The sequence below is a fragment of the Diachasmimorpha longicaudata genome, chromosome 1 (assembly GCF_034640455.1).
Source record: "Diachasmimorpha longicaudata isolate KC_UGA_2023 chromosome 1, iyDiaLong2, whole genome shotgun sequence".
Lineage (NCBI taxonomy): Eukaryota > Metazoa > Arthropoda > Insecta > Hymenoptera > Braconidae > Diachasmimorpha > Diachasmimorpha longicaudata.
In genome coordinates, this window is record NC_087225.1 from 14,810,051 (window position 1) to 14,825,325 (window position 15,275).

At 35.3% G+C, this 15,275-nt stretch overlaps 1 protein-coding gene and 1 long non-coding RNA gene across 9 annotated transcripts; one reads left to right on the forward strand and one right to left on the reverse strand.

Annotated features, from left to right (window-relative positions):
• Window positions 1-1,116: 1,116 nt before the first annotated feature.
• Mctp (Multiple C2 domain and transmembrane region protein) lies at window positions 1,117-11,559 on the reverse strand. Of its 2 annotated transcripts, XM_064132052.1 has the most exons (8): window positions 11,418-11,559; window positions 10,369-10,758; window positions 9,593-9,859; window positions 9,360-9,502; window positions 8,809-9,000; window positions 6,194-6,342; window positions 4,602-6,101; window positions 1,117-4,419 (listed from the first exon to the last, which is right to left on the reverse strand). In XM_064132052.1, exons 1-8 carry the CDS (start codon window positions 11,467-11,469, stop codon window positions 4,308-4,310), a joined length of 2,805 nt encoding a protein of 934 aa, XP_063988122.1. In that variant the 5' UTR covers window positions 11,470-11,559; the 3' UTR covers window positions 1,117-4,307. The 2 variants fall into 2 exon arrangements, with proteins under 2 accessions (XP_063988122.1, XP_063988130.1); XM_064132060.1 differs by lacking the exons at window positions 8,809-9,000; window positions 9,360-9,502; window positions 9,593-9,859; window positions 10,369-10,758; window positions 11,418-11,559 and adding an exon at window positions 6,535-7,260.
• On the forward strand, window positions 7,884-14,790 carry LOC135168146 (uncharacterized). 7 transcript variants are annotated; one of them, XR_010299998.1, is made up of 4 exons: window positions 7,884-8,015; window positions 8,842-9,047; window positions 9,372-10,729; window positions 10,841-11,474. It is a non-coding gene; the product is annotated as an uncharacterized LOC135168146 (long non-coding RNA). The 7 variants fall into 7 exon arrangements; XR_010299995.1 differs by lacking the exon at window positions 7,884-8,015 and adding an exon at window positions 8,022-8,228; XR_010299996.1 differs by lacking the exon at window positions 7,884-8,015 and adding an exon at window positions 13,116-14,790 and having other exon boundaries at window positions 8,908-9,047; window positions 10,841-11,045.
• The last annotated feature ends 485 nt before the right edge of the window (window positions 14,791-15,275 follow it).

Here is a 15,275-nt window from a genome sequence, read left to right on the forward strand (position 1 = left end):
TCGTGAATTGCTCACAGGCTTCAAGAACTGTCCTCCGTAGTTGTCGGTTTATCGATGAAAAAGGCACTGGCAAAAGAAAATTTTCTCTAATCTCGTTTGCATTCCATACTATTTTTTAAAAATAATCTTTATGGAAAGTTTATTGATCGCGTTCTGCACACTTCACTTATTATCAATTACCGAACTAATTTGGTTAAACAAGTTATTAAGTAAGAATTTAGAACATATTTGAATCTAATTCGAATGCAATTTTGTATGCAGATGGAGACAGAATTCAATTAATTACAAAACACGTTTTTCTTATAACGATTGTCCATAATTGAAACTTGGCATATGTTCATCTTTGAAAATTTTTATTCATAAACAGTCTGTTATCATTGATTTTCTCGAGAATAATTTCATTCGGCTGAATGGGGGCGAGAGATTGTACTGTAGTTCAGAAGAAATTTTAATTATTGCATAAATATATGTATGTATACTGTTTCAATGGCATCTAATGAATATATCTCAATTTTCATTATTCTTTCAATTACTCCTTTAATCTGACAAATTGCTAATCTACTTACACAATAGATCTAATCGTGGGGTGTAACTCTGTCAATCACATATTTTATCAGTATAATTTTAGCCATCAAAGAGAATTTCTCTCATCGTAATTGATAATTAAAAGAAGAGGGGAGAAAGCAAATTGATTAAGGATGGATTTTCTACGGAAAAATGTCACGCGAGAATTTTTTTTTTCATATTAGACAGTGAGGTGTTTCATTTTCACGTGTCAAAAATTCATTTATGATCATATTTCAGGGACAGATGGATCCAAATGGGTTATCAATCACCTCGTAGAATTCACAATTTCCGCAACTTTCCAATTTTCAAGCGATTGCTCGTAAAATTCAGGGCATTTACCTCTTGCATTTTTCACGCTCAAAATAAATTGATATTTTATAATGAAATGAAACCCCTCGATAGGTGAAAAACTGCATAACATTAATTAATTGAATATATTCAATGAAAAGTCAATAAATTAATTAAATATTTCCGTTCTTAACAAAACGGAAATATAGCACTTTACAATTGAGATAGAATTCCGGGATTAAAAAAAAACACCAAAATAAATTATGATTTTATTAATCTTTATTTTTATCACGAAATTTTAACAATGACTCTGTTAGGGTCTTAAGTACTCAAACTTGAACGCGATTATTAATTTAAATTTTCAATTTCCATTGAACTTCATAATAAACTGAATAATGAACTTTGAATTAACCTCCGGAACTGCGAAAACGCCTTGTCAGTCTATTTCGTAACGATTCAATATTCATTTGGTGCTTTCACTGATCCGGACCAGAGCATACCAATCGTTAGCGTTTCAATAGGTTTTCCTTTCCCTTTATTTTTCTTTTTTATTTTCTATCTAATTAGTTAAATTCGGTGAATCGCTCACTCTATTGAAACCACAGCTCGTAATTGTTCGAATTGAAATTGTGACATTCGTCTGCTTTTACCGGTTTTGTACATCTCCATAGGCATCGATTGACACGGACGGGTCTCACAATAAGTTTGATGTTATTACTCTTTTAATGGAGTATACTTTGCGACAATTTTTCGTATGAAAAATCCACTGTATCCAGTGTCAAATTTACTCTATGAAACACGTTTGTATAAATCTGCAATAGTGAAGGTGTTCAGAACGCAGCCCCCAGTTCATTATATTTTTTAAAGTTTTTAATTGGTAATATATTTTTGAAAAAGAGATAAAAGCGTAGTGCGAGAAAAAAAATCGGACCGACCGATCGCGATTTGATTTTCTATTAATAGATAAACTCCTTTCTCCTCCTGTGCTTCATTACAATTTTCCTTTTAATAAACACAGTATGTTCCCATTTTATGCGCAAATCATTTCTATAATGAATATACGTCCATACACGGTGATAAAAAATATATAATAATTTTTTTTTATTTTTACATTTTATATTAAATTTTTTATTTTTTGCGCGAATTATGGTTGTTTTTTTTCATTGTGTAGATGTTTTCTTGATGTATAGTAGGGAAGAACTCAATTGATTGTTTTTATATCATTGAATTTTTTTTTATCTAAAAACAAATCTATACTTGGATTATCATGACTTAGTATTCATCGTTGAAAGGTACAAAATATTTGGAAGAGTAGAAAAATACGTAGAAAAAAGACATGATTAATTTCATTTAGTATTTACTTGATATAATGGAATAAGAAGATAAGAAAATGCTTGTCTTATTTAATAATCTTGACAATTGAAAATTTACTGCACAAGAGTAACGATGGAAAGGAGAACCGTGACGTTCGATCTCTTGCGTAATTACAGTAACTTCATTAGAAAACTCAGGGTTAAAGTTTTTTGCTCCAATAGTTTTCAAAATGAGAAAAAATAAAAGAAAGGTCATATCTCACTTTCGAAGAAGAGAAATTTTTATAGATATTAATTAATTGTCTAGGAACCACTCGAAAAAAGGATTAATAAAAATATATTAACATGCACAAAATTACTCCTCTTCCTCTCCTAAAATTTAAAAAATATGGCGCAAGTATTTTCACTACCGATTTGACTCATTTTCTTACTTCAAATATTCCTCATTACTTCAGTAGTAAAACATAACAAATGGATTATTCGTTTGTAGAAAATATTCTCCTGAATAGAAGAAATTGTCTCATGCTCATTAAATTATCAATAAATACTACGACTAGATTGATAAATGAAGAAGCCTGAGAGTTTTTCTATAATTCCCATCAAAATTTATCATGTTTTACTACCAACTCATGAAATTTCGATTCTAACAAATTGCTAAAAAATTTCATCTAGAGGTACGTGTGAGATGTGTATGTGTTGTCATCATGTAACTATTTATGATTATGATTATTTTTTTATTTTCATTAAAAAAATGCAAATAGAAATCGAATCGAGCTCGATACTTGATGCAATTGCAGCATGAAGTGCTTAATTCGTTTTCGTTAATCGTTGAAGAAAGAAGCAGTTGGCGATAAAAAGCATTGTTTTAACGATTATGACGTAAAAATTCGTTAATTTAAAACATTCACATCAACCATAATTAATGAATTAATAAACGTTGTAAGGAAGAATTACAGTTAACCTTATTAATTGTATATAAAATTTTCATTCAATAATTATTTTCCTCGCTTCAGCCAGTCCCTCGTGCTGGGTTATATTCACATAAAATCTATTAATTTTGTTTATTGAAATTCACATCGTCTATAATTTTTCGAATTAGCCAATTGAATAATCACATCACCTGCGCCATGCAGCTTTCTACTTGTCCATTATTTTTCAATAATTTATGTTTTCCTCTTTTTTAAACCTAACAACATCGATGGACGCAATATGCTTCTGACGTTTTCATTCCGTAATACAATAAATTGCGAAGAAAACGTCATCTTAATTTTTTCATTTCAACATTACATTATGGTATAACTACGCTGAGATAAAAAGAATTTTCTTCTATACTTATCGTCTAATCTATACGTAAAAAAAAATCGATGACTAAACCGAGAGAAAAAATACTTGTGGTTTACATTAATTTACACAATATTCAGTAGTGAAGCCGTAAAATGGTTTAAATAACGTGAAGAATATTTACTAAGAGTATTTTAATTTATGTATTTTATTTGTCAAGTGGTGAAACGAGATGCTTCAAAATTACTTGAAAATTCATGAGCCTGTTGAGAATATTTTTGCTTTGTTTTTCTACATAACTTTTTGTTTTAGATAATCATGCCTCATATGTTTGAATCCTCGATATAGGAAAATGGCTCCGAATTCATGGTAAAGATTATAGAGGTTTACGTGAAATTTTTTGACAAAAGTGGGAAAAAAATTACATTCTCTTACGAAAGACGGGTTATAAAATCATTTTACAACTTCTCCACAAAATTCAATTGTGGTTATTCATCCTTAGCTACTCGTTAACAATGCAAATAAATGACAATTTGCTATATTGCTAGGGAATCTACATAATCTAAATTGGTAAATTGCTTCTGACGTTCCATCACAGGTTATTCGGCGTCTTACCCTGTACTACAGACTAGAAAAAAAATTTCTCATCGTCTCAAAGTTCAGAGATTCCACGAAACAATTCTTGATTTTTTATCGTTCTTAATTCATTACGAGACTTTGTTTTTGCGTTTCATCCTGGAAGAGTTCCGTGGAGCCCTTGCGGTAGTGCTGCTGGGCGAGCAGCTTTCCCCGCATCAGCACAGTTTTAAGGATACTCGACGCACGCCTCCCCGCGACATCCTGCCGCGGGACATTTCGCTACGCCCCTTTGTGCTTTTTTCTCTGTTCACGTCTGCCACCGGCGCTGGTACTTGGGGATGATGATGTACCGCCTCGTTCGCAGTCAGCCGTAGGCATGGGCTTCAATTCCCTGGGGGTGGAAAAGTTATTTGAAAAAAAAAACATCTATATTCTATATATTAAAAGTTAACGAATTAATTAAAAGTTTAACAATGTTGGTTTTCTTTTTTCAAATTATAAACCCCATATGAGAATATTTTGATTTTTACCTTCAAATTTTTTCTAGATTTAAATACGTAAAAAAAAACTAACCTGTAACTAAGGAGATCTTCATCATCAGGAACTCGGGAGATAAGATCAAGCACCTCGTTATTCGGCACGGAATGTGGCCTTAAAATTTTCCTCAAGAACTTGTTAACCCCCCACATTAGTATCAAATACCTGACGGGTATACAGTACAAGACTACAACCCCAAGCACAGCCAGGACCATAGCGAGATAACTCAAATAAGGAATGGTGAAATTGAACAAGTTCTTGACCTTCTCACACAAACTCGCTATATATCCAATTGAATTTTGTACAGTCTGCGTAACCTCCTGAATGGCCTGTAATCTCTCCTTAAGGCTTTTTTTCTCCTCCTTATCCTTATCATCCTCATCCTCATCGTCGTCTCCAGGCGTCAGTGGACATTCATCAGAGTTGACTTCACCGTCCTGATAACTCGACACAGAATGATATGACGAAGATTTAACGTCTGCAGTTAGCACAGAAACAAGGCAGTATTTAAGGATAATCAAAAGAGCCGCAGCAGGAATCATCCAGGGCTCAAAATAATAGCAACCGAGAATGAAGAGAACTAACGCTACAACACTCCTCGTTTTGCTCTCCCACTCCCAGCAACTTTGAATATATTTTCCAAGATCAATGAAAAAAATAATAACTGATTTTAATCTCATCACATTTCGCAAGAACAACTGCCTTTTGAACTTCACCTCGGGCTCCATATACTTGTGTTCCCTAGGGTTCAGTGTTCTCAAGCATCCCCTAAGATAGTTCCAAATTACCGTCATTTCTAGGAGAATCTGAGGAGAGTTACCCTTCGCCCGGCAACGAAGCTTCTTGTCTTTCAATGCATACCAACGTTTTTCACCATTTTTTATTCTCAAAAGGGGAACTGCTATCTTCCCTAGGAACTCGACTTTGTGGTCTCTGTCCTCATCATAAACTGTAATTTCTAGTACGGAATTTATGTCCTTTACGTTGAACGTGAATATCTTCTGCCAGTTGGGGGCGAGAGTCTTGTACTCAGTTTGCGTTTGCAGACGAGAGTTGACGAGCTCTAGAACGCAGAATGGATCACTCTTGCCCCCAAGATCTGCCGCTGCCAGTCCTTGTGCTCTGTAGACCTTTACGGTAAGATGACCGACATCCCGGGGCCGCTGGAGACTATTCCAGAGGGAGTACTTCTGGAGGAGGCGTTCTTTCTCCTTTGGATTTTCTTCTTGCGCAGCGAGATCACTGATTGTTTCGCTGGCAGTTGTCCCGCTAATTGTCAGCAGCAAGAATATATTGCCCGCACCATCTTCTAGATCGTGCCAAATTCGGTGGGTGGTTTCACGTTCCAAACCGGCTAGATCAATCGTCGTCCGACCCATAAGATCGTCCTGGTGGCCCTTGTCACGGTCCCAAACGGTCACTTCGAGCTCTTGACCAAGATAAGGATCTTCGTACAGATGTAAATCGAATTGCTCTAGCCACACTGGATTTATCGTCTTATTTACGACTTTTGACTTGTATTTCTCCGTTCCGAGCCTACAAAATAATAATTTATTAATTACTCTAACTGATGCCAAGATTTTTTTCTATATTTTTTCAACAAATAATTGAGCACGATCTTTGTTTACCTGAACTTGACGTACGGATCCGATTCTCCATCTATATCCATAGGAATTAAATTCTTCGCCTCCACTAGAACAATAGTCACAACTGAACTCCATATCTGGGACTTTAATCTCCGATTAACATCCGCCAGTCTATTTGTACGTTGAAAATACTGCAGGCAAAATTTAATAAATATCCAATTATTAACGAACAAACCTTATTTATGATGGAATTATCATTCCTCTTTTCATTTGCTTTTACCATTTGGAAAATCATTAAAAAATATTTTATATTTTGCATTGGTCCTATTAATTTAATTTTAGGAAATTTATCGATGCTTGCTATATATTTCGATAAATAATACCCTAATAATATCGTCGAGTTTTTCCTTCACTCTCTCAACCAAATTCTGGGGATCCTTAACTACATTCTCCGGTGATAAGGTAAGTGATGTTGTGCCACATTCTTTAGTAGAGTTCAGAGATTCCATAATTGGAAACTCCAGAGGATTATCTCCACCTTGTTCATCACGAAACATCACTTCCTCCCCTTCAGTTCCCTCATAATTTTCTACCACAGGCCCATTATCTCTATCAGAAGGAGAACCACCACGTCGACAAGCATTTCTTCTTCTGTCAGAACTCCTGCACTTCCTATCCGCAATCCAGCTCTCAAATCTCTGAAAGCAAGGATATTTTTCCGCAGTTTCTTCCAGAAAGTTATCAACTCTGTCTCCTAAGATCTTTTCAACGCCTTCAACTCGTCTTTCCAGAGAATTTTTTAATAAACTCACGGTCTTGTACTTTCGGTACTTTCCACGTGAGATAAAGTAGCCCCGTTTCGCTGAAACTTTTGGCTGCAATGGCTTTGATTTCGGTTCCTGATCGGACTTGAGTAGAATTATCTTTGGATCCCCCTTTCTTCCCTCGAACTCGTCCTTTTCATATTTAACGTGAGGTGCATCTCGAGAGAACAATGAGGAGGATGTTGATTCACTCACGACACCTCCACCCGATAGAACCTTCTCCATTATGTTACTGTTTACCTCTCCGTCATTGCTGTCAACACTAAGCTCTTCCCAACGATTCATAACTGAGTTATTAGAGACAGTAATTGTTCAGTGTTGTCTTTTTGTTTGAAAATACCCAGTGCGATTGCTCAAGTGGTAGATGATTTTGTTGAGGATATTCAAATTTTATTTGCTTCCATTTCATAGAGTTTACATGGCAAAAATTGTTGAACAACAAATGTTCATAGTTATGATTACACGAGAAGAAAATTCTTTCGGTAAATGGTTGTATATTCTGGCTCGTTCTACTTTTATTGCAAAATTGAAATCTTGCAGGAATATTTAATTTTTTAAAATCGCCAGACTCTCCGAATAATTATTTTATCAATGTTTCTATGGAACTACACGGTTAAACTTGACTTTTTCCTTTTCACAACGAAAATAGACTCGATGAACCTTGAATATCAAGTAATAAAACTGCGTGATAAATTGACAGAGAAATCCGTTTGATAATCCCCTCCCCCCAACACTTGGTTATTGTCACCGCACTTCCGGTGTTTCCCATCAAAATCAGAAATTTAGCTTTCGTTGTGGTGGTCGTTTTGTTCACTCTCACTCGATATCACTACGGTTCCCTTTCCACCCGACCAACTGTTTTATTACATCTCGCAAGGTTGAACGCCGCTCTGCCTTGATACCGCCAAGTCGGTGTAAAACGATAGCGAGAGACGTAAATTCTTAACTAAAGACGCTTTACATCAATCAGTGGAAGGGGAACCGCTTGGGTTAGGCGCGCAGCAGTAGTTTTGGTAGACCAGTAGAAACATCCAGATGAGGTGACTCAAGCGTTAACACTTGCGTAGAACTGAAATACCGCGAGTCAAGCACCAGATTTTCCCGTATGCTCGATTTGTCATGATGAGGTGTAACGCTGGCTTCATTCATTTCGATTTACGTAATGATAAGCGTGATGAGTGGTGGTTTACACGCAAGTGGAAAGTAAACATGGAACACGTGAAGATATACAATTTTGTCATCTCGTTGGCAAGGTATTTCGGAATATGTACAATATGAACGGACTTAGATTCGATGGAATTGTCTGATGAGCATTGGAAATTCCTCAATTTATTGAGATTATTTTGCTTTTTTACATTTTCATTCTCCTTCTTTTGTTTTCTTCTTCCAATCTCATTACTGTGATGAATTCTCTATAAGATTTGATTTTTTCGACGGATTTGATTTCTTACTAATGAAAAAGAAAAAACTTATCCATGGACCACCTAGAGCCACTGAGCCAATGCTAGAAGCTACTGCTTTTTATCCAATTCTCACTATCAGACTATGAGCTGAACTATTGGGGATGTATCTATTACATATGAGCTGGTACCCAGCTTTAATTGACACCATTCGAATGTATTTATAAAGTTTGAAACTCTCGACATTTGCCCGTTGACACTACGTGCCACCACCACAATCACAAATGAGCAGGATAAAAGTTGCTGATAACTATTGCCCCTGGCACGACGAAGTAAACGGGGAATGTCTTCGATTGTCACGAGTACTTTAGACAGAGTATATTGCTTATTGGAAAAAAAAAAGTGAAAAGAAAGTAAATGAAGACATTCAGACCTGTTCTTTCTCTTGTTGGTTGCGGGGCCATAGTGTCACCGTTAGGAATATCTCCCCTAAATGCTGACGCGGTCTCGCTGGATCTTTCAATTCAAGAGTTATATCTTGGGGCTGTCCTAGTTCCAGTTGAGTTAGCTCCAATGGTGCTGCGCCCATGAAGTCATCTTGAAGGCCCCAATCATAGTCAAAGACCTTGAGAAGAATGAGACTCTTAGTTAAACGACTAAGAAATTACAAATGTAAGAGAGCTTTCATTTGTCAGTGGTCTTTTAAAGTTCAATTTAATAGACATGTGAGAATTTTGCAAAAATCAATAAAAATACTTCATCTTTCAGTTCAATTATTGCATGGAAAGAATGACAAAATTATGAAAGTTAAAATACAAGAATTTTCTCCTAAATACTATGCTATTCCATGTTTTTCAAATTATATGTATGATAAAAAACGTATAAAGAGAAATCTTGAAGGGGTGCACTTTATGTCTTCCTTTTCCTAAAAATTATAACCATGTATTCAATTTAATTTGAAAAAAATTCTAATAGTCTCTTTACCTTGATATTAAGCGGTTGAAATGGATCCTCAATGGGCAGCGTAACACTCTCATCCCAGATAGGATTGAGTTCACGATGTACAGTCCTAGATTTGTGCAACAAACGACCGGAGCACTTGATCTTCACGTACGGATCGCTTGCTCCTTAAAAATTATATACATAGAGATGATATATAGGTCAATTGACGATTATAGTCGCTGATTGTTGTATATTTCATTGGGTGAAAAGGTTACCGCATCGATCCATAGCAACGAGATTTGCGCCTCTACGAATGTGCAGACGTAGCTGGAAGAAGGCATGCTGTCTCAGTGCGAGTTCACGTCGTCGTGAACTCTCATCCTGCAGGATTATCCCGGGTTCGGGGGCAGTGGAGGGACCAGCGTCATCGTCAACGTCTGCTTCTCTGGATCGGGGATGGCTACTTTTCGATGAGACGTCACTGCATCTACCAGGACTGTCTTCCACAGATTTTTCTTTGCTGTTTCGTGCTAAAGGAGATCCTGAATGTTTCAAAGGGGATTTAGTGAACATTTCACGGGTATAGAGGGTACACAAGAGAAAATATTTTAAATTTACATATTGTTAGAAAATTACTAGTGAAATTTCGGGTAATTTTTCGATAGTTAGGTAGAGTCAGTAGTCTCCAGTTGATAGTATACTTTGTTTTTTAATCTTAATGGTACAGTCATTACATTAAATCAATTGCTATTTTTGCTATTTTTACCATTTTTTTACAATCTATAAATTGCAAATGAATAGTAGACGAATTTAAACAACTAGTTAAACTCGTCTCATCACTGTCCTACTGAGCTATAGAAACGTTAGAAGAAACGTTTTTTTTTTCTGAGAAATGGAACTTTGCTACTACTAATAAACTCAAGGCTAAGAGAAGTATGATAAACAAATATTTCATCTTGAAAATTAAATAAAATAAGTATGAGTGAAAATTTGTTTTAGTATAAATTTGCTTGGTCATTTTATCGGATCCTGGTGAAAGCTGGATGCATACCTGGATGATTGAGTGCTCTAGCAGGGCTGTGCGTTGCTGAGGAACTTCTGCTGTGCTCGGAGGAGTAATCCGCAGCATAATCAGATTCGATACCCCCGCTGCGATGAGGCGAATCCTGGAGATTTGAGTCTTTAGCTTTCTTCCTCTCTTTACTGCGTCCCCTCACCCATCGGCTCTTCAGTGTAGCGAAAAATGTGTGAGTTCTTTGAGCGACCGAGACAACCGGTCGGTGATGAGGATGTGGCTGGTGATGGGAGCGACGGTGTTCTGTGCTGGATGCTGGACGATTCGTTGGATCTTCATCGTTTGCTCTGAGCTCCGTCGCACTCCTGGACAATTGTCTCTTGCCGTTGAGATTCAGGTGAGATTTATCTGCTTTCGTCGATTGATCTGAAAATTTTAACAGTTCTTATTGACATTCAAGGCTAACATTATTTATTTAATTTTTCTTTCAATTGAGCCATTCATTCAGATATTTTTAGATCAACGTCAAGGTGAAGACGTTTGAACTGAATGAATAGGATCTTTATTACGTTATTGCGCATAACCGGAGCTATCGAGACAATTTTAATTGATGCAGTAAGCCGGGAAATTGATTGAATTGGAACTAAATTGGTGATGGAGTTGGAAATAAGAATATTCTACAATTCTCTTAACAATATTCTTAGGAAGTTCTAGTCAGTACTTTTCGCATTAAATTTTTATTGTATAGTGTAATTTATCTATCAAACATAGAGCTCATTGTTGATGTTTTTTTTTCAAAATCACAAAATTTTCTGTATATGTCTGAAGAAACGGCAATTGAAAATTTCATCTGTTTATTACATGTCATATTATACTCAAAACATTTTAAACATGTAAAATATAATTTATTATTTTATGAGAAATGTCTCTTAACATATTTTTCATAGATTTTTCTCTCCTTCTCTTTTCTGCATTTTTCCCAAAGAATTATTCATGATATTTTGTCGTATCTGATTAGTCGACCATAAAGTGAAAAAATTATATTTTCCATAAAATGATAATATTTTTGCATAAACATTTCTTACCATTTACTTCACCGTCCTCGGTGCCAGACAATAATTCCACACTCTTGCTCATTGTGCCTCGTAGGTGAATTACCTCTTGTCTTCAAGCGTTTCTTGAAGTGCAAAAGATTATTGCGTACGAGTTGCATGATTTCAACAAGTCTTCACCTATAATCCTGTAAATCATCGACTGTGTCTTAATCCAATTGTCGGGATGTATGTGATGATTGAAGAGAAGAGTGCGTAACTTCCAATTTCATTCTGAAACCGAGAGGAAAATTTAATTATCAATGAATCGATGGCAATGGAAATTCAATTATCTGAAGAATCGAAGATTAATGGAAACTCTTTGGCTTGTGGTGAAATAGAAAATAATAAAGGCCCCACAGCACGCTGAAGCATGTGATATAAAAACCATATAAATGATGAAATACAAAAACCCTAAAACGAAAAAATGAAAAATGAATCATTAGTCCTGTCATAAAATTGATATTGATCGAAACGGTTTTCGTGTTACTGGACAGTTGAGAATTGTTCGTGCGCTGATTATCTTGTGACTAATATTCAAAGTTATTAGTGCATTTTGTGGGAAGAGAGAAAACTATTTTTTCATATCAATATTTAGTTGAGTAATTGGTTCACTGAACTAATGTAAAAATATGGATCGAAAATTATTTTACTGGAGAAGTTGGGTTTGACGGAAAAATACCTCTCTAATCGCTAAAGGAAGGGGAATAGTGACGGAAACATCTATCCAGCAAAGGGAATTTCCTCCATGAAAAGTCTTATTGTCCTTCAAAAATCAATAATTCATGAATGTTTGGCAAATTTTATGAATCTGGTGATTTGAAAATTTTTTAATGATCCATGACATTGAGGATAAATGTTGGAAAAATTACTTTCAACCTCTGAAAATCCATTAAAAACACCACAATGACAATTTCTGTTGTCGCTCACCGACCCAAAAATTCAATAAATACAAAATATATGTCTCTATTCATCAGCAAACAAAACAGCCCCAATGTCATATTTTGTATCAACTACTCCATTATACCCGGTGTAATCAATATCACTATAGAACGCAATATATACATATATCGCAAGCTCACACTCAACCACATTATGAACAATACCCAACCGCTGTTTCATATTTATCAAGTAATGCACTCACTCCAATCATGCCAACGCGACAGCATATCTCACAGTTACAACGACACTCGGTCTACTTCTTCGCTCGTAATGATAAACACCCTCCCTCTCCCTGAAAGCCCTCTAAAGGAGCTTTTATCCAAATGGAACGAAACAATCTCCAACAATCAGACCAAGCAGAAATGTTGAAATCAATAACTGACACCTGACACGGTTATCCAAAATCCGAGAAGGATACGGCCAAGGTGGCGCACTATCGGGAATAAGGGTGACCCGCATATTTTTGGCCCCTGACCTCTCCGCAAACCTTGAACCCGTATGTTAACCCACAATTTACCTGAGCCCATCCTGTTAATGAGCCTTCTACACTATCAACTCCACACTAAGGAAAAACATTATTTTTAGCGTTCAGTACGAAAAAGTAATTTTTATGCCTAGAAATATTCGCTTGGCATTGAAACAGGATGATTCTTGGGGAAATTTTATTACGTTGTAAATCCATTGAAATATGCTTCACTTTTTGTATTTTTATTTTTCTATGTTGTATTAAAATGGTAAATTTGTTTTTAGGCCAATGAAAATATTAATTCTTCTCTGACATTAAAGAAATGGTCAAATTAATTGCTCCAGCAGTACATGTACGACGCTCTCCTCGCAGTGACACTTTCAAGTTATCCAGACATTTGTATTAGCCGTCCGGTGCCAGAAATATGCGCTATGAACAGCTCTGTGTCACGCGATGTGCAGAAATTGCGATTAATTATTAACCAAATTAAATTACAGATCCGAGCAATTTGAATATTACCAGCGAATGTAACGAGTACACGGAAATAATTTTTTGTATATTTTATTAAGACATTTCCAATGATTAGTCGAAATAATGCCTAGAAAAAATTTAATTATTTTAATGGAATGGCATTATATTGAGACTAAATTTTTCTATGATGTTGGCGATAGATGGAACGAAATTTCCATAATTTTTTTTAACCTAGTGATAAAAATACATATAAAAAAAATTTACTAATTTTAAAAAAATCAGAAACCATTTTACTTAGTGTAATTCTTCAATTGAAAAAAAAACTCAGTATTTTTCGATATTTTTAATTTAAATATTGGATATTAAAAGGACGTATACTGGAAAATATGTCTATTTGAGAATAGATCGACGTAATGAAAAAATAAAAATCCGACATAATTATTCCATTAAAGGCATACGTACTTGAGAATTTGAGTTTTTATTTGTGAGGTAATCCATCTCTCGTCTCTTCAAAATAACTAAACTCCAAGGTAAGCTAAAGTTGTCTAAAAAATTATTAACTTTGTGGTTTTTTTTATCAACGGAAAAACATTCACGACCAGGGAAACTTATTTCGTAGTGAATTCTTTCCTTATTCCTATGACAAATAGGTGAACTTGTTTAATAATGCAACAAGCATCGCCCACAATCGCCGAGAATGGAAACACCCTTTATTTAGAACTTATGTATTCACCCAGTCATTTCTCAGTGAATATACATACACTTATTGCGCTTTACTTGAGACAACATCACCGGCCCCTACATTAAGAATAGATTGGTGACATTTATCTTTATCTTGACACTTTTTTAATAAATTATGAGAAAAGTAAAAAAAATCGGCTGATCTCACAAACGGATTCTCCCCTTAAAAACAGACATAACAGTGATTCTCCAGCTGTGGATGTCTTCGATTCCCTAGTAAATAATATATCAGCCTAAAAAAAAATCATAATTACTGGGTCTCATGATTGAATATTATTATTTTTGGTTCAATTACCCTTTCATTAAATTCTCAAAACAATCAGCAATTATCAATACAAGAAAGCTCAATAATAATGAATAAGATAAGTTATTTAATTAATTAGTTTTTTTTTCATGAAAAATAAAGAAAATAATTTACTAGTCATTTCACCGTCAATGAATATGCACTTATTCCACTTGCACTTGCAGTTTGCATTGAGGTAATATTACGTGCCCCGATACTAAGAATATAGTCATAATATATTTTTTTATCTCGCCAGTTTTTCGCAATACTTATGAGAGAATTGAGGAAAATTGTCTGATCTCATGAAGGACTTCTCCCCTTAAAACACGTTATCCACCCTAAAACGCACGTCTGCATAACATAGATTGGAATAGGGGGATCAGGTTTACTCTGTGACGCCCCTAACGAATAACATACCAACCCTAAAAATAATAACATGATAATTAATAAAAACTCACATTCTTCAATGTTTCCAGTCTTCCTTTAGTAAATCCAAAAAATTTTCCAATTAGTCAGCCATTAATTCCTCGATCGAATGATTAAGTATTTACACAAGTGAGCTTATTAATGATCGATATAACGACTAAATGCTTCAATTAAGTTTTCAATGAAAGATAAACAAAATAATAATATTTTTTTCGACTATCACTTCACCAGCAGTACCCGGAAAGGCCACTGACAGACGGTTTACTCCTCGTCGTAGCATGCCCACTAGAGCCGGATTGGAGAGAAGAAGGTGGGATATAATGTAGAAGAGGGGAAACTAGAGAAGAGCGCGGGAGGAGGGCTCTATCGACCCACCAGAGGCCAATCCAGCTACAGCACAATCGAGTACCGACGTAGAAAAATTTCACGTGGACTTGCTTTTTCCCTCATGTTTTTACAGGAATGATATTCCTTGTAGGCGCAGCGTGATTCATGCCTATTCTATGAGACTTTGAGTTGTTAA